This window comes from Pseudophryne corroboree, chromosome 6 (assembly GCF_028390025.1).
Source record: "Pseudophryne corroboree isolate aPseCor3 chromosome 6, aPseCor3.hap2, whole genome shotgun sequence".
NCBI classification, from domain to species: domain Eukaryota; kingdom Metazoa; phylum Chordata; class Amphibia; order Anura; family Myobatrachidae; genus Pseudophryne; species Pseudophryne corroboree.
This window is the reverse complement of record NC_086449.1, coordinates 188,227,274-188,251,564: the sequence shown is the minus strand read 5'-3', so window position 1 is coordinate 188,251,564 and position 24,291 is coordinate 188,227,274. Positions and strand designations below refer to the sequence as shown.

General features: G+C 47.6%; 1 protein-coding gene across 6 annotated transcripts in view; it reads right to left on the bottom strand.

Annotated features, from left to right (window-relative positions):
- LOC134931785 (protein FAM98B-like) overlaps positions 1-24,291 on the bottom strand; it is a 64,846-nt gene that overhangs the window by 17,138 nt on the left and 23,417 nt on the right. For all 6 annotated transcript variants that reach the window (XM_063925474.1, XM_063925475.1, XM_063925471.1 and 3 more), the window contains 7 exons: positions 18,150-18,315; positions 11,050-11,198; positions 9,216-9,350; positions 6,904-7,088; positions 6,648-6,719; positions 4,473-4,589; positions 1,857-2,024 (listed from right to left, as the gene is read on the bottom strand). In XM_063925474.1, the coding sequence (XP_063781544.1) occupies positions 1,857-2,024; positions 4,473-4,589; positions 6,648-6,719; positions 6,904-7,088; positions 9,216-9,350; positions 11,050-11,198; positions 18,150-18,274 (951 nt within the window). In that variant the 5' untranslated portion in view covers positions 18,275-18,315. The remainder of the gene's footprint in view (positions 1-1,856; positions 2,025-4,472; positions 4,590-6,647; positions 6,720-6,903; positions 7,089-9,215; positions 9,351-11,049; positions 11,199-18,149; positions 18,316-24,291) is intronic.

The window sequence follows — 24,291 nt, the reverse complement described above, 5'->3', positions numbered from 1 at the left end:
AAAATTTTAACGTAGATGTCACCTTTCGGTCTATCGGCTCTTTTAGTGAAGTTGTGCCAGGTGCAGGGAGAATTACCTTCTTTGTCAACCTGGACAGTGTACTGTCTAACCTAGGGGGTGAGTGCCGGGAAAGAAAACATTAAGCTCGTGAAGGGAGTCTTATTTGAGCTATTTTCCTGGAGCCCCTATCGTCGACACAGGACTCAGAGGCCGTGTCGGCAGTAATAGTCATAACATTTGTAAATGGACTTTTCGGGACCCAGGGAGGGTCGCCTGCAGAAGGAAGAACAGAATGCCGACAACATATCTTCTACATATTCAGCATGCAGCATTAGATACAGCCTTATCTAATCTGTCATTGATAGAACGCATACTACTACGTATATCATTCACCATGCAGGCTCTTGGTGTGCCGGTAGCGCCACCACCTTAAGACTCTGCGTCCCCAAACAGTTTCCTCCTTGAAGGAACTCCCTTCCTCAGACATGTCGCCCACGTGTATCATCCACACCTCAGACATACCGGGACTAATAGGGGACAGACATCTGTCAGAGGGACACAAAATTGATCAGCCAGCTCACACCCCAATGCAACACACAATCTGTGAAATATCATAAAACAGAACTGCAGCGCTTTAATAACATAACATGACACAATATAAGCATCATATACATGCCCCCACACACACACTTTTTTTGCACCCTGATACTAGTCAGTAGTGAAGGGAAGACCAGCGTTTCTCCTGAGGAGAAATATGGCGCTGAGTAGTGTGCTGGCTTAGTGAGGAAGAAGCCCCGCCCCCACAATGGCACGCTTCTCCCGCTCTGAAGTAATAATTAATTAAATAATCACTGGCGGAGGTAGGACAGTGTGTTTGTATGTCCCTTTTGCCAAATCAAGTGTTTTTACAGCACAGGGCGCCGCCCCCCCCCCCCCCCCCCCCTCCCTGCTGTGGGTTGTGAGGAGGAAGGTCCGCCCCAATGGCGCGCTTCATCCCGCTTTTTTGTCACTGATATTTACACTGGCGGGGGTCCGGACAGTGCCCAGGCACTCAGTCCGTTGTTGCCAGTTAGAATATATGAGGTATATATGCTGCCTAGGGTGCCCCCCCACCCGCTCCCTGCACCCTGTAGTGCCGCTGTGTGTGGGAGCATGGCGCGCAGCGCGGCCGCTGTGCGGTACCTCAAAGCCGTCACTGAGGTCTTCTGCTCTTCTTCTACTCACCTGTCTTCTGACTTCTGGCTCTGCAAGGGGGGTGACGGCGGGCTCTGGGAACGAGCATCTAGGCGTACCTAGCGTTCAGACCCTCAGGTGCTAATGGTGTCCTATAGCCAAAGAAGCAGAGCCTTGAAACTCACAGAAGTAGGTCTGCTTCTCTCCCCTAAGTCCCACGATGCAGGGAGACTGTTGCCAGCAGTTCTCCCTGAAAATAAAAAACCTAACATAAGTCTTTTCAGAGAAACTCAGTAGAGCTCCCCTGGAGTGCATCCAGTCTGCCTGGGCACATTTCTAAAACTGGAGTCTGGAGGAGGGGCATAGAGGGAGGAGCCAGGTCACACCATTTGAAAGTCTTAAAGTGCCCATGTCTCCTGCGGATCCCGTCTATACCCCATGGTTCTTGAAGTGTCCCCAGCATCCTCTAGGACGTATGAGAAATAAAAAAACACATCCAAAAACTTTCCTTCCATCCTCTCTCCATTGGAGCCACCGGCATACTCAGTACACTCAGAAGTGGAGAATGATTCATTAAAGTTTGACAAGATAATAGAGAGAGAGAAGTACCAGTGGCAAAATAGAACATAAAAATCAGAGCAGGACAGGTTGGGAGTGCAGGAGGTGCATCAGACTTGCTATACCTTCTGGATGGAGCTGCGGGTTTTCTGGCAGAATGTGGCATTGCAGGTGTGCAGGATACGGGAATAGTCCTCTCGCACGGCCAATAAGTGAGGGATTGTGATCAGAGACTCTGTTGTGAGTGACTGTCGGAGTGGTCGTAACACTTCATTCATGGAGGCCCCCTGTACCTGTGTCCAGCAAACAGATGTAAATACCAGCACCAGAAATATAAAATAATTATCAAGCCCACTGCAGTGAGACACAAGCAGAAGTGAGTTACAAAACATGGGGACTGTCACGTCAAGTCTATACTGACACAGAGGGAGCTTGGTGACACGGAGCCTGTTCTTCCCATTGCAGGGTGACAAGGACTGCATCCATCCCAAGTGACAGAAACCACATACTAAATGTACAATGGGGCAGAGTATCTGTCTGATTGGTCAATTACATCCAAGTCACACTAATTAATGCAAATTTAGTTAAATTGATGAAATGGATTTAAAAGCAAGACTGCATTGCTCTCCATGCTCCATGTACAAAAATACAAATGAATCTTTGCGTTGTTCGATTAGAATCTCACTTGTGTACTTATTATCCGCACTCTCCAGCCATTTCCTGTAACGTGTATGAGTGGTGTACTGTGATATATAGCATTTTCTGTGCTCACAGTGCAGCCACTCCTCCTGCCGGATTCCTGACGCATCTGATCCTGTTACATGTATGGGGTGGGAGGTGCTTTTGCTTCCTATATCGAAATGGTCCCACTCTGTCTGTGTAAATCTCCGAATAGGGCTCAAAATGCACATTATGCTTGCATTCACCTCTGAGGGGGTTTGTCAGCAAACCAAAAAAGCACAATAATGGGCAAAACCATGTTGCACTGCAGAGTTGGATTTGGGTGGGTTATATTGTTTCTGTGCAGGGTAACTAATGGCTGCTTTATTTTTACACTGCAATTTAGATTTCAGTTTGAACACACCCCACCCAAATCTAAATCTCTCTGCACGTTACATCTGCCCCACCTGCAGTGCACATGGTTTTGCCCATTAGCTTGCTTTTTTGGTTTGCAAACAAACCTGAATAAGGCCCAAAAAAACAGTGCACCTGTTAAACTCTATTATATTGTACTGTGCTGCAATGCTTATGAAGGCTGAAGGCCGCATGTGGGTGTTTTGGTTTTTTATGTGCACAGTATTGTAGTTTTTTTTTACAGACAACAAGCATTACAGACGATTTACCTGGTTTTGAGAGTTATATTCATGCCTGTGTGTATGAGCCCTCAAATACTAACAAAAAAGAAATTATTTAGTTGTGTCCTCATACACCGTTGCTCTCGTTGCACCAAATAGCCCCAGTTCCTGGGCGACGGCCACGCCAAGTGTCCTTTTCACTCAAATGATATATCACGCCCAATCTCCTTTCTAAAGTGATCCCCGTTATAAGCATATCGCGCCCATAGTAATCAGGTTTAGCTGCGTAAAGGGCTAGGGTGTCTTGCTACCCACTGGGGTAGCGAGCTGAATTGATAACAAGGTAACATAGTAACTAAGGTTGAAAAAAAGACAATTGTCCATCGAGTTCAACCTATTTGTGGTCACCTATACAGTCCTATTATAGGACTAGTTATTTTTATGTTAGGACTAGTTATATTAACTATAATGCGTGATAACCCTGAATATCTTTATCCAATAGGAATTTATCTAACCCATTCTTAAAGGTGTTGACGGAGTCCGCTGTTACTACTCTCTCAGGCAGGGAAATCCAAACAAGTATTGTCCTTACTGTGAAAAAACCTTTTCGTTTCAATGTGCGGAAACTCCTCTCCTCTAACCTAAGTGAGTGACAACGTGTTCTCTCTGCGGATCTTAAAGAAAACAGGTCCCTCCCAAGCTCTGTGTATTGCTGATACCATGCCCATCAGCAGAAACAGAACAGGTGTGGAAGGGGGCGCCCAAAATGTGCATAAAAAAACAACAACCACAAAGTACAAAACTATATTTCATCTGCGACTTTGTATGTGTGTTACATGAATTTCTGTGCACACAGAGTTGGTACACTGAGCAGTTTTTCACAAAGTCTGCGATGCAACCAAGACACAAAATAAAAATATAGGTTGCTATGCTACTCACGTTGGTGCATCTCATTAGTGCTGGAGGTGTATTAGGACACATCCGTAGTCCCAACTTAGGGCCGTATTCAATAGGAGTCGAAAACTGCCGTCTTGTCGGAAAGACGGCAGTTTCCGACTGAGGTCGGAAGGGGTTCCGACCTATTCAATGTAGGGCCTTTTCTTCCGACAAGTCAGGAAACCCGACTTGTCGGAAGAGTGTCAGAATACACGCGGATCGGTGGCTTCAGTCGCCGAGCCGCGTGTATTGTCAGAAGCACGGCCAAACCAGACAGGTTTTAGCCCAGTTTCAGACAATGTCAATCCGACTTTAAAAAGAGTCGGATTGACACTGTCGGGACCGGGCCAAACCTGTCGGGTTTGGCCCAGCATTGAATAGAGTGCTGTTCAGGACCCGACTGTCGGAAAGGACCCAACAGCTATTGAATACAGCCCTTAATGTTACTTGTAGAAACATTATATTATTATTACTCATGGAGTCAGTCGTATCAGAGAACAGAACTCTAACCTTAGCTCTCTCAGACCAGTGGAATGACTGCACAGTCACGTTGAAGCGTGTGACCAGCATCCTCATTCTACATTCATACTCCCCCAGCATGGAGCAATGTAACGCCTTCAAGGTTTCCTGAGGAAAGGGACACACAATGTGTAAATTAGAAATATGTCTGCTTATATACCAACATCCAGATATGCAGGACAGAAGAAACTTTCATAGCGGGTGGCATAAAGAGAGTCCCAGAGTCATTCTCATTATAAATCTGCCGCGGTGAACTCAGGAACACACTTTTGCTGACATCTGAAAGATTGGATACTGACCATTTAGTAGTCTATGTCAGGAATGAATAATTATCATTCATTATTTATCCATGATCACAAACCTATATAATACACTGCGCTGTATGTGGACAGGATAATGACACACAAACAACATACTCTACCATGACATGAAACAGAGGGTAAGACAGGGTTCACTACGATATGCCGGCAGTCGGGCTCCCGGCGACCAGCATACCGGCGCCGGGAGCCCGACCGCCGGCTTACAGACAGTGTGGCGAGCGCAAATGAGCCCCTTGCGGGCTCGCTGCGCGCACCACGCTATTTTATTCTCCCTACAGGGGGGTCGTGGACCCACACGAGGGAGAATAAGTGTCGGTATGCCGGCGCCGGTATACTGTGCGCCGGGATCCAGTTAGTCGGCATACTGAAGATCACCCGGTAAGATGGTCCTGCCCAGATGAGCTTACAATCTATGAGGTGTTGGGGAACACCTGGTGCAGAAAGGTGGCGTTTTGGGATAGCATCATTTTTATTACAGAGCTAACAATGCTAATTCTCCTAAGAGGCACAGGAGTGGATGTATTATACTGGTACATATGCCAGTATAACTCTTCCTGATTTGCCTCTTACCGAGGCAAAGTAAAACGCACTAGCAGCAGAGACGTATAATCATCCCGGCTGCCGGAGAGAGGGAGTGAAAACTCCCCTCTCCAGTGATGCCTGTCAGACCCCAATAGCTCATCAGCCTTGCGGTGTGTCTCCATGGTCAGCCGGCTCCACTGCGCATGCGCAAGATCTCGCAACCATCGCAGGCAGCCTGGGGCCCGGCAGCCACCACAGTAGCTGTGAATGGGCAACACTTGCAGCTGTCAAAATCGATAGCTGCAGGTGTCGGAACAGCTAGTGCCACTGACTGTTCATACATTGCACCACACATCTTCGTGCACTCTTGTAGATAGCAGGGCCGATACACGTAGCGCCTCTGTCATTCAGCACACACTGCCGCAGTAATACATGGGGGAGAAGCTGCATCAGCGCACATAACATGCGCTAATAGCACTCCCCCCACCCCCATAAAGTCAGGTCATACATCTACCCCAGAGACACTTTAATGAACACCAGACAAATGATTCCAAAACATTTCAGGCTTCATTTTATGTGTGAGACAGTGGGCTGCGGAAGATGGATTTATTCTGAAAATAGAAGATGCGATACAGATGGCCTTTTCTTATTATCCTCATCTAGGGGGACACGTAGCAACGCTTGGAGATAAAGTGTAGAGATATAGGCCCAGATTTATCAAGCCTTGGAGAGTGATAAATAGCACGGTAATAAAGTACCAGCCAACCAGCTCCTGTCATTTTTCAAACACGTGTGGGGCAGATATATTAACCTGGAGACGGCATAAGGAAGTGATAAACCAGTGATAAGTGCAAGGTGAAAAACGCGGCTCCTAACTGTTAATTTACATATTGGAGCTGATTGGCTGGTGCGTGTATCACCTTACACTTATCACTGGTTTATCACTTCCTTATACCGTCTCCAGGTTAATACATCTGCCCCACAGTCTGTAACATGGAAGTTAGGAGCTGATTGGCTGGTACTTTATCACCATGCTATTTATCACTCTTCAAGGCTTGATAAATCTGACCAAAGTACCAACCAATTAGCTCCTGTAATTTTTCGAACACATCCTGTAAAATGACAGAGGCTGATTGGTTAGAAACATAGAATTTGGTAGCAGGGAAGAACCTCTTGGCCCATCTAGTCTGGTTAAAACTTTCTCTCTCTACAAGCTTTGGTTCATCTCCCCTCCGATGAGGTCTTCTTCAATGAGTAACATAGATCCTATACAATAAGATTTTCATCAATCAGTTGTAGAAATAGAGAGTCTCTTCCCTCTTACCCACTGTTCAGGTTGCAGCTGAGCTTTCAGCAGAGGCGGAGACACCGGAACTGAAGCACAAAGCTCGGTTACCTAAAAACAGATAAAGAAAGTGATGTTTCTACCAGCTGCAAGGTCTCATTTGCCAAGTTCTGTATGTAACACTATTTCCAGAATGACCCTTGGGAGCCGCGCTGTAGGTGGGAGTTAGAAATACATGTAATCACGGAGCTTACAAACTACAGAGCTCGCTACATCTCTGCTGTATCCTGCGTACCTTGTCCTCCAATTCCCTCATGAACTCAGCTACAGGGACTTCCTTAGAAACCTCAGGCAAATCCAGAGCTTTCCTGAGGAGCTGTAGCTCACGCAGAGCATCTTTATTGTGTTCTGCAGGCTCAGGAGTGGAAAGGTTGCGGCGATTCAGGATCCGAGCCGCCTCCAGCTCTGTGGTCAGGAACACTAAGGGGAAGGATTGATGAACTAGTTACAACTGGTTATATGAAACATAGCCCCCTCAATACTGTTACCATGTCTAAGGTTTAATCTGCTCATTGGCATACATATTAACTACACCTTGGCATATGTGCCCTAAATACAGAAATCTCTGGAGAAATGCTTTGTACATGGCTCAGAGTGCAGATGCAAAATATCAACTTGGGTGTGTTTCAAAAATATAACACGATGTACGAACTTTGTGTCACACAGAGGACGTTATGTTTATTGCACAATTACATGACCCAGATCCGCTACTTTGGGACTGATCTTTACAACACCCTCTGCTTAATAATCACACAAGATCAGCACTCACCCCCTGCTGCCGGGACCCTTCCAAACATTCCTGGTGGAATTAATAATATGTAAATAAACTGCACACCTACCCCCTTCATCAGCTTTTCCCCCATTTAACCCCTCACCCCTCCATCTTAGCCATCTCTTTCATACCCCCTTTTCTCCCCTGATAGTGGCGGCCATTTTCTTGTAGCATACCACATCCATTTCTTTCATACTTCTGTCAATGTGCATCTGTGCTGGCTCTGTCCTCTACTTCTCCTGCCTGGAATCATCCCATACATTAGTGGGATACTTGTGCTTTCATGAACAGTAAAACTGAATGTGAAGTCGGTTAGAATGAGATATGGGGCAGCAGAAGTGGCTTGTACGGCCGTCCATCAATTTGCACAATGATTTTCTAACTCAAAATGGCTGAGTAGGGTCAGTAGAGTTCCAGCTTCATAAATACATCGAGAATGCTCACAACAATATTTACAAAACACTAATGAAACTAAGTGGAACTCACCAACTAAGTGTTCCAGTGAGATAACAGAAATGTTAATGAGAAACCCAAGTACAACAAAGTCAGTCGACAATTGAGGAATTGAGGATCACGGAAACTGTGCACATACAGTAACACACACACGTGCACAAAGTATTCCTCAGAAATGGGAGGGCCAAAGCCCAATTATCTTCAGCACTTCTAATGTAATTACTTGTAATCAGGGGTGGTTCTAGACCTTGTGGTGCCCAGGTCAAAAGTGATTAGTGCGCGCCAAAAAATAAAGGCGTGGCTTCATAGGGAAGGGCCGTGGCCACAGAATAGTACCAATTCACATTACACCGCACAGTAGTACCCCTTATAACATGTTAGAGCCCCTTACACACATTACACCACAGTAGAGCAGAGCCCCTTATGCATGTTATGCCAGGTAGCCCCTTACACACATTGCACCAGGTACATCATTATACACACTGTGACAGGTAGCACCTTATACACATTGCACTTATTAAGTGGCCCCTATGCAATGCACACACACAGCTCACGGCACCTGCGGCAGGCAAAGTGCGGGAGGGCAGCGGGCGCCTGCAGGGTGACTGCGGTCGCGCCCTCAGGTCGCAGAGCCCCAGGCAGCCGCCCGGCTTGCCCGCACCTAGAACCGCTCCTGCTTGTAATGAGTCATCCCATACATTGATCCGTAACACTCAGGTATGCTAATGAAGCTGAAAATACTTCTCAAGTCTAACCTACACCACAACACTAGTGACTCCACACACACAGCCTAAATCACAGACGTACACAAAGTTGTTGTTGTTGGATTTGTCATGATTTGTCATGATTAAACAATATATAATCATGCCACTCCATGTTAAGATTTTCTGTGAATTCATGCTACGATCAATCTCTTCAGCAAACTGAATACACCACATAGAAAGAGGACATAAGGGCCCTAAATTGTCCCTTATCGCACTGGAGTAACCTTTCAGCTCCAACACACTTCCCCCATGGCCACCGGCTTCATCTTACAACATCCAGAGTGGACAGTGAGACAGGGACGCCAGGTGCCAGGTGGGGAAGAGAGCCTGAAAACATCAAGCAGAGCCCATACATACAACTCCATGTACTGAGGACGTCTGGCCATCCGATGCATCAAGCTAGGGAGGTGGAGGTCAAGTCTTAACATATCTGCCCCTTGCTGGTGGAGCTTTGCACCGGAAGTGATGTCTGGGAGTAAAAAAAAAAAGCCACCATGTCTTGGTGTCACACATTAGAGCTGCATTAATAACCTTGGTGCAAATAAGATGCTTTCTTACCAATGAGTTGTAGGCAGTTTTTGAGGCTACGTAGTCTGGAGGTGACGTTCCCTGAGGTGAGTGAGGTATAAGGACAGTGTAACTCGCTCACCACACCGCTGATTTCCAGTTGGAAGGTGTCAGAATCGTCTGGCCCTGGGTAAAAATAGCCATATTAAAATGAGGCGAAGACTAAAGCGTGTAATATGAATTAACCGTCCCACCCAGAGCCAGTAGATTCACCTCAGTCATCGGACCCCAGTGTTCACACTTCAATATTGTCACTCTTGCATGACCAGCTTACATATATGCTTTGCTTTCAGTATTTCTCTATAATTACTAGCTAAATGTTAAAGACATAAGTTACTCCGCACTTTGCTACTCTGCAGATCAGTAATGATTACAGCTTGAGTCTCCCATATCCGAAATGCTTGGCACCAGAAGTATTTTGGATTTTTCCTTATTTTGGAATATTTGCATATCATAATGAGACATCTTGGGGATGGGAACAAGGTTTAAACACAAAAAGCATTTATATTCCATATACACATAACCTGAAGGTCATTTCATACAATACGTTTAATAATTCAGTGCATGGGCATTGTGTACACTGAACCCTCCGAAAGCAAAGGTGCCACTATCTAAAAATGTATGTATGTATGTATGTATGTATGTATGTATGTATGTATGTATGTATGTATGTATGTATATATGTATATGTGTGTGTATATATATATATATATATATATATATATATATATATATATATATATATATATATATATATATAAAATTTTGGGATAAGGGAGACTCAACCTGTAATAAAAATGACTCAAAACATTCTATTTGGTGTCTGGGATGTCAAATTAGGTTTTCTAAATACAATCCAATAGGAACAATGGGGTAAATTTACTAAGATGGGAGTTCTATTTAAGATGGGATGTTGCCCATAGCAACCAATCAGATTGTACTTCTCATTTATCTAGCACCTTCTAGAAGATAATACCTGGAATCTGATTGGTTGCTATGGGCAACATCCCATATGAAATAGAACTCCCATCTTAGTAAATTTACCCCAATGACTCCTAGGCCAATCATTGTGAAAAATGACAGAACATTTCCCATCACGTTCCCAATCACACTATTAGTGTGTGATTAATGTGGCTGCAGGAGCCGCTACATGAACACAAAGTGATATCTACTTACACTTTCCAATGCTCTGATACCTGGCAATGTCTGGCAAATACTGTAATTATATAGATTCAGTTTATACCATCTACTAAATTGTGTCTATGGTGTGTAGAGTTGGGTACGGGAGACAGGTACTGTAGTTCAGATGCCGGCGGTCAGAATACCGACCCCGGCATCTCGACTGGTGTTAATCCCGACAGGAGTGGCGCACAACAGGAACCCTATTCCTAACCCTCGGCGACAAGCTGGGTACATGTTGATGTGATACATGCTCCAATCCTCTGAGCGATTATCCTATCAGTCTGTACGCCGTACACACAGAGTTATTACTAGCTCAGTGTGAGCATTCTGCAATGAATCGGGAGATCGGGCATCTTAGATATTAATCTGCATGTAAGATGCGACCTCCCGATCCGACCACTTGCTGGAGCATGTTAAGCTGTTTATCAGCTATCGCTGCTACGTGCACACCAGTGCAATTATAGGGCCAATCAGCAGATATTGCGCGCGCGGCCTGTCAATCGTATAGGTGGGCACCTACATTAGTTTTACAGTAAGTGGAAAACCTCCAACCTTGTCAGTCACAAAACAGCTAATTCCTGTTTTTCCTAAGACCAGCCCATACCATACATATAACATTTTCAGGTTAGCAGCGGACTCTCACCCTCAGTAGGGCTGACGTTTTCCACCAGGGTGGAGGCAGACTTCAGCTCGGACACCAGCCACACGCAGAGTGATGTAAACAGCTGGCACGCAGCCCCTAACTCACAGGAATTCCGTAGCAAGTCCTCATTAGACAAGGGTCCGGTGTACCTAGAAAAAATAAGAATTTACTTACCGATAATTCTATTTCTCGGAGTCCGTAGTGGATGCTGGGGTTCCTGAAAGGACCATGGGGAAATAGCGGCTCCGCAGGAGACAGGGCACAAAAGTAAAGCTTTTACAGGTCAGGTGGTGTGTACTGGCTCCTCCCCCTATGACCCTCCTCCAGACTCCAGTTAGGTACTGTGCCCGGACGAGCGTACACAATAAGGGAGGATTTTGAATCCCGGGTACGACTCATACCAGCCACACCAATCACACCGTACAACTTGTGATCTAAACCCAGTTAACAGTATGATAACAGAGGAGCCTCTGAAAGATGGCTTCCTAAACAATAACCCGAATTAGTTAACAATAACTATGTACAAGTATTGCAGATAATCCGCACTTGGGATGGGCGCCCAGCATCCACTACGGACTCCGAGAAATAGAATTATCGGTAAGTAAATTCTTATTTTCTCTATCGTCCTAAGTGGATGCTGGGGTTCCTGAAAGGACCATGGGGATTATACCAAAGCTCCCAAACGGGCGGGAGAGTGCGGATGACTCTGCAGCACCGAATGAGAGAACTCCAGGTCCTCCTTTGCCAGGGTATCAAATTTGTAAAAATTTACAAACGTGTTCTCCCCTGACCACGTAGCTGCTCGGCAGAGTTGTAATGCCGAGACCCCTCGGGCAGCCGCCCAAGATGAGCCCACCTTCCTTGCGGAATGGGCCTTAACAGATTTAGGCTGTGGCAGGCCTGCCACAGAATGTACAAGTTGAATTTTGTTACAAATCCAACGAGCAATCGACTGCTTAGAAGCAGGTGCACCCAACTTGTTGGGTGCATACAGTATAAACAGCGAGTCAGATTTTCTGACTCCAGCCGTCCTTTAAATGTATATTTTTAAGGCTCTGACAACGTCCAACAACTTGGAGTCCTTCAAGTCGTCTGTAGCCGCAGGCACTACAATAGGCTGGTTCAGGTGAAACGCTGATACCACCTTAGGGAGAAAATGCGGACGCGTCCGCAGCTCTGCCCTATGTCGAATGGAAAATTAAATAAGGGCTTTTATAAAACAAAGCCGCCAGTTCAGATACTCTCCCGGCCGAAGCCAGGGCCAGTAACATAGTCACTTTCCATGTGAGATATTTCAAATCCACATTCTTTAGTGGTTCAAACCAATTGGATTTGAGGAAATCTAAAACTACATTTAGATCCCACGGTGCCACCTTAGGCACCACAGGAGGCTGTATATGCAGTACTCCTTTGATAAAAATCTGGACCTCAGGGACTGAGGCCAATTCTTTTTGGAAGAATATTGATAGGGCCGAAATTTGAACCTTAATAGATCCCAATTTGAGACCCATAGACAATCCTGATTGCAGGAAATGTAGGAAAACGACCCAGTTGAAATTCCTCCATCGGAGCACTCCGCTGCTCGCACCACGCAACATATTTTCGCCAAATACGGCGATAATGCTTCGCGGTGACTTCCTTCCTTGCCTTTATCAAGGTAGGAATGACTTCTTCTGGAATGCCTTTTCCTTTTAGGATCTGGCATTCAAACGCCATGCCGTCAAACGCAGCCGCGGTAAGTCTTGAAAAAGACAAGGACCCTGCTGAAGCAGGTCCCTTCTCAGAAGTAGAGGCCACGGATCGTCCGTGACCATCTCTCGAAGTTCCGGGTACCAAGTCCTTCTTGGCCAATCCGGAGCCACTAGTCTTACTCCTCTTTGCCGTATAATCCTCAATACCTTTGGTATGAGAGGCAGAGGAGGAAACACATATACGGACTGGTACACCCAAAGTGTTACCAACGCGTCCACAGCTATTGCCTGCGGATCTCTTGACCTGGCGCAATAACTGTCCAGTGTCTTGTTGAGGCAAGACGCCATCATGTCCACCATTGGTTTTACCCAACGGTTTAATAGCATGTGGAAAACTTCTGGATGAAGTACCCACTCTCCCGGGTGAAGGTCGTGTCTGCTGAGGAAGTCTGCTTCCCAGTTGTCCACGCCCGGGATGAATACTGCTGACAGTGCTATCACGTGATTCTCCGCCCAGCGAAGGATCCTGGCAGCTTCTGCCATTCTGTTTCTTGTGCCGCCCTGTCTGTTTACATGGGCGACTGCCGTGATGTTGTCCGACTGGATCAACACCGGTCTTCCTTGAAGCAGAGGTTCCGCCTGGCTTAGAGCATTGTAGATTGCTCTTAGTTCCAGAATGCTTATGTGAAGAGACTTTTTCAGGCTCGACCACACTCCCTGGAAATTTCTTCCCTGTGTGACTGCTCCCCAGCCTCTCAGGCTGGCATCCGTGGTCACCAGGATCCAATCCTGCATGCCGAATCTGCGGCCCTCCAATAGATGAGCCTCTTGCAACCACCACAGAAGGGATACCCTTGTCCTCGGCGACAGGGTTATCCGCAGGTGCATCTGAAGATGCGACCCTGACCATTTGTCCAACAGATCCCCTTGCATGGAATCTGCCGAAAGGGATTGCTTCGTAAGAAGCTACCATTTTTTCCCAGGACTCTTGTGCATTGATGTACAGACACCTTTCCTGGTTTTAGGAGGTTCCTGACCAGGTCAGATAACTCCTTGGCTTTTTCTTCGGGAAGAAAAACCTTTTTCTGAACTGTGTCCAGAATCATCCCCAGGAACAGCAGACGAGTTGTCGGCATTAATTGGGATTTTGGAATATTCAGAATCCATCCGTGCTGCTTTAGCACCTCTTGAGATAGTGCTAAACCCATCTCTAGCTGTTCTCTGGACCTTGTCCTTATTAGGAGATCGTCCAAGTATGGGATAATTAATACGCCTTTTCTTCGAAGAAGAAATATTATCTCGGCCATTACCTTTGTAAAGACCCGAGGTGCCGTGGACAAACCAAACGGCAGCGTCGGAAACTGATAGTGACAGTTTTGTACAACGAACCTGAGGTACCCCTGGTGTGAGGGGTAATTGGAACGTGGAGATACGCATCCTTGATGTCCAAGGATACCATAAAGTCCCCTTCTTCCAGGTTCGCTATCACTGCTCTGAGTGACTCCATCTTGAACTTGAACTTCTTTATGTACAGGTTCAAGGACTTCAGATTTAGAATAGGCCTTACCGAGCCATCCGGCTTCGGTACCACAAAAAGAGTGGAATAATACCCCTTCCCTTGTTGTAGAAGAGGTACCTTGACTATCACCTGCTGAGAATACAGCTTGTGAATGGCTTCCAAAACCGTCTCCCTTTCTGAGGGGGACGTTGGTAAAGCCGACTTCAGGAAACGGCGAGGTGGCTCTGTCTCTAATTTCAACCTGTACCCCTGAGATATTATCTGCAGGATCCAGGGATTTACCTGCGAGTGAGCCCACTGCGCGCTGTAATTTTTGAGACGACCGCCTACCGCCCCCAAGTCCGCTTGCGAAGCCCCAGCGTCATGCTGAGGCTTTTGTAGAAGCCGGGGAGGGCTTCTGTTCCTGGGAAGGAGCTGCCTGTTGCTGTCTCTTCCCTCGTCCTCTGCCTCGTGGCAGATATGAATAGCCCTTTGCTCTCTTATTTTTAAAGGAACGAAAAGGCTGCGGTTGAAAAGTCGGTGCCTTTTTCTGTTGGGGAGTGACTTGAGGTAGAAAGGTGGATTTCCCGGCCGTAGCCGTGGCCACCAAATCCGATAGACCGACCCCAAATAACTCCTCTACGCATCGCCTGTCCACTGTCGTGTCCATAAAGCTCTTCTGGCCGAAATGGACATAGCACTTACCCGTGATGCCAGTGTGCAGATATCTCTCTGTGCATCACGCATATAAAGAAATGCATCCTTTATTTGTTCTAACGACAGTAAAATATTGTCCCCGTCCAGGGTATCAATATTTTCGATCAGGGACTCTGACCAAACTACCCCAGCACTGCACATCCAGGCAGTCGCAATAGCTGGTCGTAGTATAACACCTGCATGTGTGTATATACCTTTTTGGATATTTTCCATCCTCCTATCTGATGGATCTTTAAGTGCGGCCGTCTCAGGAGAGGGTAACGCCACTTGTTTTGATAAGCGTGTTAGCGCTTTGTCCACCCTAGGAGGTGTTTCCCAGCGCTCCCTAACCTCTGGCGGGAAAGGGTATAAAGCCAATAACTTCTTTGAAATTAGCAGTTTTTTATCGGGGCACCCCACGCTTCATCACACACGTCATTTAATTCTTCTGATTCGGTAAAAACTACTGGTAGTTTTTTCACACCCCACATAATACCCTGTTTAGTGGTACCTGTAGTATCAGCTAAATGTAACATCTCCTTTATTGCCAAAATCATATAACGTGTGGCCCTACTGGAAAATACGGTTGATTCGTCACCTTCACCACCGGAATCAGTGCCTGTGTCTGGGTCTGTGTCGACCGACTGAGGCAAGGGGCGTTTTACAGCCCCTGACGGTGTTTGAGGCGCCTGGACAGGCACTAATTGAGTGTCCGGCCGCCTCATGTCGGCAAACGACTGCTTAAGCGAGTTGACGCTATCCCGTAATTCCACAAATAAAGGCATCCATTCTGGTGTCGACCCCCTAGGAGGTGACATCCTCATATTTGGCAATTGCTCCGCCTCCACACCAATAACGTCCTCATACATGTCGACACACACGTACCGACACACAGCAGACACACAGGGAATGCTCTATACGAAGACAGGACCCACTAGCCCTTTGGGGAGACAGAGGGAGAGTCTGCCAGCACACACCAAAAAGCGCTATATATGACAGGGATAGCCTTATGATTAAGTGCTCCCTTATAGCTGCTTTTATATTGATATATTGCCATTTATTTTGCCCCCCCTCTCGGTTATACCCTGTTTCTGTAGTGCAGTGCAGGGGAGAGACCTGGGAGCCTTCCTGACCAGCGGAGCTGTGACAGAAAATGGCGCCGTGTGCTGAGGAGATAGGCCCCGCCCCTTTTCCGGCGGGCTCGTCTCCCGCTATTTAGTACATTTAGGCAGGGGTAAATATCTCCATATAGCCTCTGGGGCTATATGTGAGGTATTTTTAGCCTTTTTAAAGGTTTTCATTTGCCTCCCAGGGCGCCCCCCTCCCAGCGCCCTGCACCCTCAGTGACTGCCGTGTGAAGTGTGCTGAGAGGAAAATGGCGCACAGCTGCAGTGCTGTGCGCTACCTTAAGAAGACTGCAGGAGTCTTCAGCCGCCGATTCTGGACCTCTTCTTGCTTCAGCATCTGTGAGGGGGCCGGCGGCGTGGCTCCGGTGACCATCCAGGCTGTACCTGTGATCGTCCCTCTGGAGCTTCATGTCCAGTAGCCAAGAAGCCAATCCATCCTGCACGCAGGTGAGTTCACTTCTTCTCCCCTCTGTCCCTCGTTGCAGTGATCCTGTTGCCAGCAGGAATCACTGTAAAATAAAAAAAACCTAAGCTAAACTCTCTAAGCAGCTCTTTATGAGAGCCACCTAGAATTGCACCCTTCTCGGCCGGGCACAAAAATCTAACTGGAGTCTGGAGGAGGGTCATAGGGGGAGGAGCCAGTACACACCACCTGACCTGTAAAAGCTTTACTTTTGTGCCCTGTCTCCTGCGGAGCCGCTATTTCCCCATGGTCCTTTCAGGAACCCCAGCATCCACTTAGGACGATAGAGAAAAACATATATCCTTTGTCAATTGTGGCTGGGACTCAAACACCCCGTCACCCCAATTACATATCATAGCTCAATTCAGCTGCAGTGGTGCGGTTTGTAGGCTGGCGACACTAATAATGGGGGACATTGTGCGCTCTCTGCACACAATGCTTGTCACATACCCCATCGGGTAGAGAAAATGTACAGTATTCTATTGTCTGGAGACCATCCATGATATGAATCAGTAAGACAGAGACCAATATTGCAGACCTACAGATGTGTCCTTTCCTATTGTTTCTCCTGTCGCGCCAAGTAGCCCCTGTGGGCACGTCAGGCCCCGCACATCTTGGCAGCACCAGGCATCTTTCTTGCATATATAAAGCAACTGTGAGCACCAAAACTCCATTGCGAGCTTGTACAGATCAATTTGATATGAGACATTTGTACATCTGTGTGCGAGTCTGTGTAATAAGGACACCGATGTGAGTGGCGGCAGCTTTTCCTCACGCTGAGTTCCGTTCGCTTTATAAGCGACTTTGTACGTGTGTTCTACCAATTCCTTGCCATTAAAGTCGCAGCCTGTCCTCTCTGGTACACTGAGTGGCTATTGGCTGCATCTGCGATGCCAATAAGCAGTGTCCCCTAGTGGATGAAGGAGAGATACTTAATAATACATCTCTCGGAGCGTCTCAGTTGCAGCGGGCATCTCACGCCATATGGCGTACAGACATCCAGTGAGGCCACATCTGTACGCAGAACACCTAGGTAGATTCCTCTTTCTAGAAGGCAAAGTTTAACAACAGTGTTTTTTGTTTGTTTTTAAACGGAATAAATACTTTACTGCATTTAAATTGGACTTGCTTCAGAAGTTATCAAATCACTGTCCCAGCAGTTACAGATGAAATACCCAGTGATGTAGCTGGAACGTTAGATTAATGCTCATTGCTTGATGGCACATTATGGACCAGTGAGACACAGACCTCAATAGCGTGATTCCTTGGGCGAAAAAGGTGATCAGGGCGTATTGGGGCTTGTACACAGGTAGTACGCAGCTTGCCCTGTAATGGACTATTGTAGCACTGTGCAAACTGTTTCCCATAGAATTTAGCACATAAATATATGCATTTAGATAATAAAGCTCACTAATACGTTTTCATGGGCTAAGAATCTGTATCCGGGGAAGACTCAATGGGGGTAATAAAATTAAACCTGAAAGGGTCAAGCAGCCATCGGATTAGTTTGGAAACACTACCAATGACCCTGCAACTCGCCCCCCCTTGTGGCACGATCTTGCGCCAAACTCGTGGAATTTTGTATGCAGCCTTATGGGCTGTTATAAACAATGTGCTGCTCTCACCCTGCTTCCAGCAGCAGCCCGGCAGCCTCCCTCAGCAGTATATCCTGGGCACTGGTGTCTTCCTCACCCACTATCATGCCTGAAGCCGGCCCACCCTCCTCCTCACTCATGGACGAATTCTCCATTTCACTTTGAGGCCTCAGCCTACAGCAGCCGGCTCTCTCACCTATCAAACAGAAAAGAAAAACAGCGCTGCAGTCATACTGATACGCTAAGATAATGAGCCATGTAAGGACAATATAAAACACGTGTACAAGAATGTAAACACAAAAAACATAAAAAATAATAAAAGGATATCATCACGAATAGCACATAACGTGGAACACATAAAGGGGATCAGTATGAGATCTCGGCGTATGGTATCCCGGAATTCGAAATACAGATGCTGGGATCCCGGAGTTTAAAATACCTACAGGGGTGAGTAAAGGGTGTTCTACCCTCTTCCCACCCCTTTAATCCTAACCCACCCTACCCGCAGCCTAACCTTAACCTCCCCTCTTTGTGCCTAACCCTAGCCACCCCCAGAGGTGCCTAAACGTAACCCCCCATCCCCTCTGCCTAAAACCAACCCGCCCACCCCATAGCCTAACCCTACGATGGGGGGTGCCTAAACCTCCCTCCCCACAGCCTAACCCTAACCCCCTGGGAAGCAGCCTAACCCTAACCTCCCCCTCCTTCCCCACCCCCCGTGGCTTACCTCTGCAGCACCACGGTGTCTCCTTGTTCGGGATTCCGGTGCCGGGATGTTGCTCCCTTTCTGAATGTCGGTGTCGGCATTCAGACTAGTGTCGGGATCCCGGCGTTGGTATTCTGACTGCCGGGTTCCTGACAGCCGGGATCCTGACTGCTTCCCACATAAAGACATCCACGTAGTAGCCCCCGGCAGCTGGACGACAGCGAGAGAGTGCAACGTCAGTCACAGCAAAGGCGTTGCCTTTTTTGCACTGCATCACTAAATCCCTGTTAACTGCAGCCTGCGGGCTGCCTTGGAGCTAATTGAATAGCTCTGTTGCTTCAATTAGCCTGCGCTAAATTTCCACAACTAATTGAATTGCCCCATAGTCTGACTCTAGACCATCATAATTTGAACACCCTATGTGATTTAATGAAGGAAAAGGAGAAAAAATAAGAATTTACTTACCGATAATTCTATTTCTCATAGTCCGTAGTGGATGCTGGGGACTCCGTAAGGACCATGGGGAATAGCGGCTCCGCAGGAGACTGGGCACAAAAGTAAAAGCTTTAGGACTACCTGGTGTGCACTGGCTCCTCCCCCTATGACCCTCCTCCAAGCCTCAGTTAGGATACTGTGCCCGGACGAGCGTACACAATAAGGAAGGATATTGAATCCCGGGTAAGACTCATACCAGCCACACCAATCACACCGTACAACCCGTGATCTGAACCCAGTTAACAGCATGATAACAGAGGAGCCTCTGAAAAGATGGCTCACAACAATAATAACCCGATTTTTGTAACAATAACTATGTACAAGTATTGCAGACAATCCGCACTTGGGATGGGCGCCCAGCATCCACTACGGACTACGAGAAATAGAATTATCGGTAAGTAAATTCTTATTTTCTCTAACGTCCTAAGTGGATGCTGGGGACTCCGTAAGGACCATGGGGATTATACCAAAGCTCCCAAACGGGCGGGAGTGCGCGGATGACTCTGCAGCACCGAATGAGAGAACTCCAGGTCCTCCTCAGCCAGGGTATCAAATTTGTAGAATTTAGCAAACGTGTTTGCCCCTGACCAAGTAGCTGCTCGGCAAAGTTGTAAAGCCGAGACCCCTCGGGCAGCCGCCCAAGATGAGCCCACCTTCCTTGTGGAATGGGCATTTACAGATTTTGGCTGTGGCAGGCCTGCCACAGAATGTGCAAGCTGAATTGTACTACAAATCCAGCGAGCAATAGTCTGCTTAGAAGCAGGAGCACCCAGCTTGTTGGGTGCATACAGGGTAAATAGCGAGTCAGATTTTCTGACTCCAGCCGTCCTGGAAACATATTTTCAGGGCCCTGACTACGTCCAGCAACTTGGAGTCCTCCAAGTCCCTAGTAGCCGCAGGCACCACAATAGGCTGGTTCAAGTGAAATGCTGAAACCACCTTAGGGAGAAATTGAGGACGAGTCCTCAATTCTGCCCTGTCCGTATGAAAAATTAGGTAAGGGCTTTAATAGGATAAAGCCGCCAATTCTGAGACACGCCTGGCTGAAGCCAGGGCTAACAGCATTACCACCTTCCATGTGAGATATTTTAAGTCCACAGTGGAAAGTGGTTCAAACCAATGTGATTTTAGGAATCCCAAAACTACATTTAGATCCCAAGGTGCCACTGGAGGCACAAAAGGAGGTTGTATATGCAGTACCCCCTTGACAAACGTCTGTACTTCAGGAACTGAAGCCAGTTCTTTTTGGAAGAAAATCGACAGGGCCGAAATCTGAACCTTAATGGACCCTAATTTTAGGCCCATAGACAGTCCTGTTTGTAGGAAATGCAGGAAACGACCCAGTTGAAATTCCTCTGTAGGGGCCTTCCTGGCCTCGCACCACGCAACATATTTACGCCAAATACGGTGATAATGTTGTACGGTTACATCCTTCCTGGCTTTGATCAGGGTAGGGATGACTTCATCCGGAATGCCTTTTTCCTTCAGGATCCGGCGTTCAACCGCCATGCCGTCAAACGCAGCCGCGGTAAGTCTTGGAAGAGACAGGGTCCCTGCTGGAGCAGGTCCTTTCTTAGAGGTAGAGGCCACGGGTCCTCTGTGAGCATCTCTTGAAGTTCCGGGTACCAAGTCCTTCTTGGCCAATCCGGAGCCACGAGTATAGTCCTTACTCCTCTCCTTCTTATGATCCTCAGTACCTTGGGTATGAGAGGCAGAGGAGGGAACACATACACTGACTGGTACACCCATGGTGTTACCAGAGCGTCCACAGCTATTGCCTGAGGGTCCCTTGACCTGGCGCAATATCTGTCTAGTTTTTTGTTGAGGCGGGACGCCATCATGTCCACCTTTGGTTTTTCCCAACGGTTCACAATCATGTGGAAGACTTCTGGGTGAAGTCCCCACTCCCCCGGGTGGAGGTCGTGTCTGCTGAGGAAGTCTGCTTCCCAGTTGTCCACACCCGGAATGAACACTGCTGACAGTGCTATCACATGATTTTCTGCCCAGCGAAGAATCCTTGCAACTTCTGTCATTGCCCTCCTGCTTCTTGTGCCGCCCTGTCTGTTTACGTGAACGACTGCCGTGATGTTGTCCGACAGGATCAGCACCGGCTGACCTTGAAGCAGAGGTCTTGCTAGGCTCAGAGCATTGTAGATGGCTCTTAGCTTCAGGATATTTATGTGAAGTGATGTCTCCAGGCTTGACCACAAGCCCTGGAAATTTCTTCCCTGTGTGACTGCTCCCCAGCCTCTCAGGCTGGCATCCGTGGTCACCAGGACCCAGTCCTGAATGCCGAATCTGCGGCCCTCTAGAAGATGAGCACTCTGTAACCACCACAGGAGAGACACCCTTGTCCTTGGAGACAGGGTTATCCGCTGATGCATCTGAAGATGCGATCCGGACCATTTGTCCAGCAGATCCCACTGAAAAGTTCTTGCGTGGAATCTGCCGAATGGAATCGCTTCGTAAGAAGCCACCATTTTTCCCAGGACCCTTGTGCATTGATGCACTGACACTTGGCCTGGTTTTAGGAGGTTCCTGACTAGCTCGGATAACTCCCTGGCTTTCTCCTCCGGGAGAAACACCTTTTTCTGGACTGTGTCCAGAATCATCCCTAGGAACAGCAGACGCGTCGTCGGAATCAGCTGCGATTTTGGAATATTTAGAATCCACCCGTGCTGTCGTAGCACTACTTGAGATAGTGCTACTCCGACCTCTAACTGTTCCCTGGACCTTGCCCTTATCAGGAGATCGTTCAAGTAAGGGATAATTTAGACGCCTTTTCTTCGAAGAAGAATCATCATTTCGGCCATTACCTTGGTAAAGACCCGGGGTGCCGTGGACAATCCAAACGGCAGCGTCTGAAACTGATAGTGACAGTTCTGTACCACAAACCTGAGGTACCCTTGGTGAGAAGGGCAAATTGGGACATGGAGGTAAGCATCCTTGATGTCCAGAGACACCATATAGTCCCCTTCTTCCAGGTTCGCTATCACTGCTCTGAGTGACTCCATCTTGAATTTAAACCTTTGTATGTAAGTGTTCAAGGATTTCAGATTTAAAATAGGTCTCACCGAGCCGTCCGGCTTCGGTACCACAAACAGCGTGGAATAATACCCCTTTCCCTGTTGTAGGAGGGGTACCTTGATTATCACCTGCTGGGAATACAGCTTGTGAATGGCTTCCAATACCGCCTCCCTGTCGGAGGGAGACGTTGGTAAAGCAGACTTCAGGAACCGGCGAGGGGGAGACGTCTCGAAATCCAATTTGTACCCCTGAGATACTACCTGCAGGATCCAGGGGTCCACTTGCGAGTGAGCCCACTGCGCGCTGAAATTCTTGAGACGACCCCCCACCGTACCTGAGTCCGCTTGTAAGGCCCCAGCGTCATGCTGAGGACTTGGCAGAAGCGGGGGAGGGCTTCTGTTCCTGGGAAGAGGCTGCCTGCTGCAGTCTTTTTCCCCTTCCTCTGCCCCGGGGCAGATATGAGTGGCCTTTTGCCCGCTTGCCCTTATGGGGACGAAAGGATTGAGCCTGAAAAGACGGTGTCTTTTTCTGCTGAGAGGTGACCTGGGGTAAAAAGGTGGGTTTCCCAGCCTTTGCCGTGGCCACCAGGTCCGATAGACCGACCCCAAATAACTCCTCCCCTTTATACGGCAATACTTCCATATGCCGTTTGGAATCCGCATCACCTGACCACTGTCGCGTCCATAACCCTCTTCTGGCAGAAATGGACAGCGCACTTACTCTTGATGCCAGAGTGCAAATATCCCTCTGTGCATCTCGCATATATAGAAATGCATCCTTTAAATGCTCTATAGTCAATAATATACTGTCCCTGTCCAGGGTATCAATATTTTCAGTCAGGGAATCCGACCAAGCCACCCCAGCACTGCACATCCAGGCTGAGGCGATTGCTGGTCTCAGTATAACACCAGTATGTGTGTATATACTTTTTAGGATATTTTCCAGCTTTCTATCAGCTGGCTCCTTGAGGGCGGCCGTATCCGGAGACGGTAACGCCACTTGTTTTGATAAGCGTGTGAGCGCCTTATCTACCCTAGGGGGTGTTTCCCAACGCGCCCTAACCTCTGGCGGGAAAGGGTATAATGCCAATCATTTTTTAGAAATTAGCAGTTTTTTATCGGGGGAAACCCACGATTCATCACACACCTCATTTAATTCATCTGATTCAGGAAAAACTACGGGTAGTTTTTTCACACCCCACATAATACCCTTTTTTGTAGTATCAGAAATGTTCAAAACCTCCTTCATTGCCGTGATCATGTAACGTGTGGCCCTACTGGAAAATACGTTTGTTTCCTCACCGTCGACACTGGAGTCAGTGTCCGTGTCTGGGTCTGTGTCGACCATCTGAGGTAACGGGCGCTTTAGAGCCCCTGACGGTGTTTGAGACGCCTGGACAGGTATTAACTGTTTTTCCGGCTGTCTCATGTCGTCAACAGTCTTTTGTAAAGTGCTGACGCTATCACGTAATTCCTTCCATACGACCATCCAGTCAGGTGTCGACTCCCTAGGGGGTGACATCACTATTACAGGCAATTGCTCCGCCTCCATACCATTTTCCTCCTCATACATGTCGACACAACGTACCGACACACAGCACACACACAGGGAATGCTCTGATAGAGGACAGGACCCCACTAGCCCTTTGGGGAGACAGAGGGAGAGTTTGCCAGCACACACCAGAGCGCTATATATATACAGGGATAACCTTATATAAGTGTTTTTCCCTTATATAGCTGCTGTATTATTAATCTGCCAAATTTAGTGCCCCCCCTCTCTTGTTTTACCCTGTTTCTGTAGTGCAGGACTGCAGGGGAGAGTCAGGGAGCTTCCCTCCAACGGAGCTGTGAGGGAAAATGGCGCTTGTGTGCTGAGTAGATAGGCTCCGCCCCCTTCTCGGCGGCCTTTCTCCCGCTTTTTTAAGGAAAAACTGGCAGGGGTTAA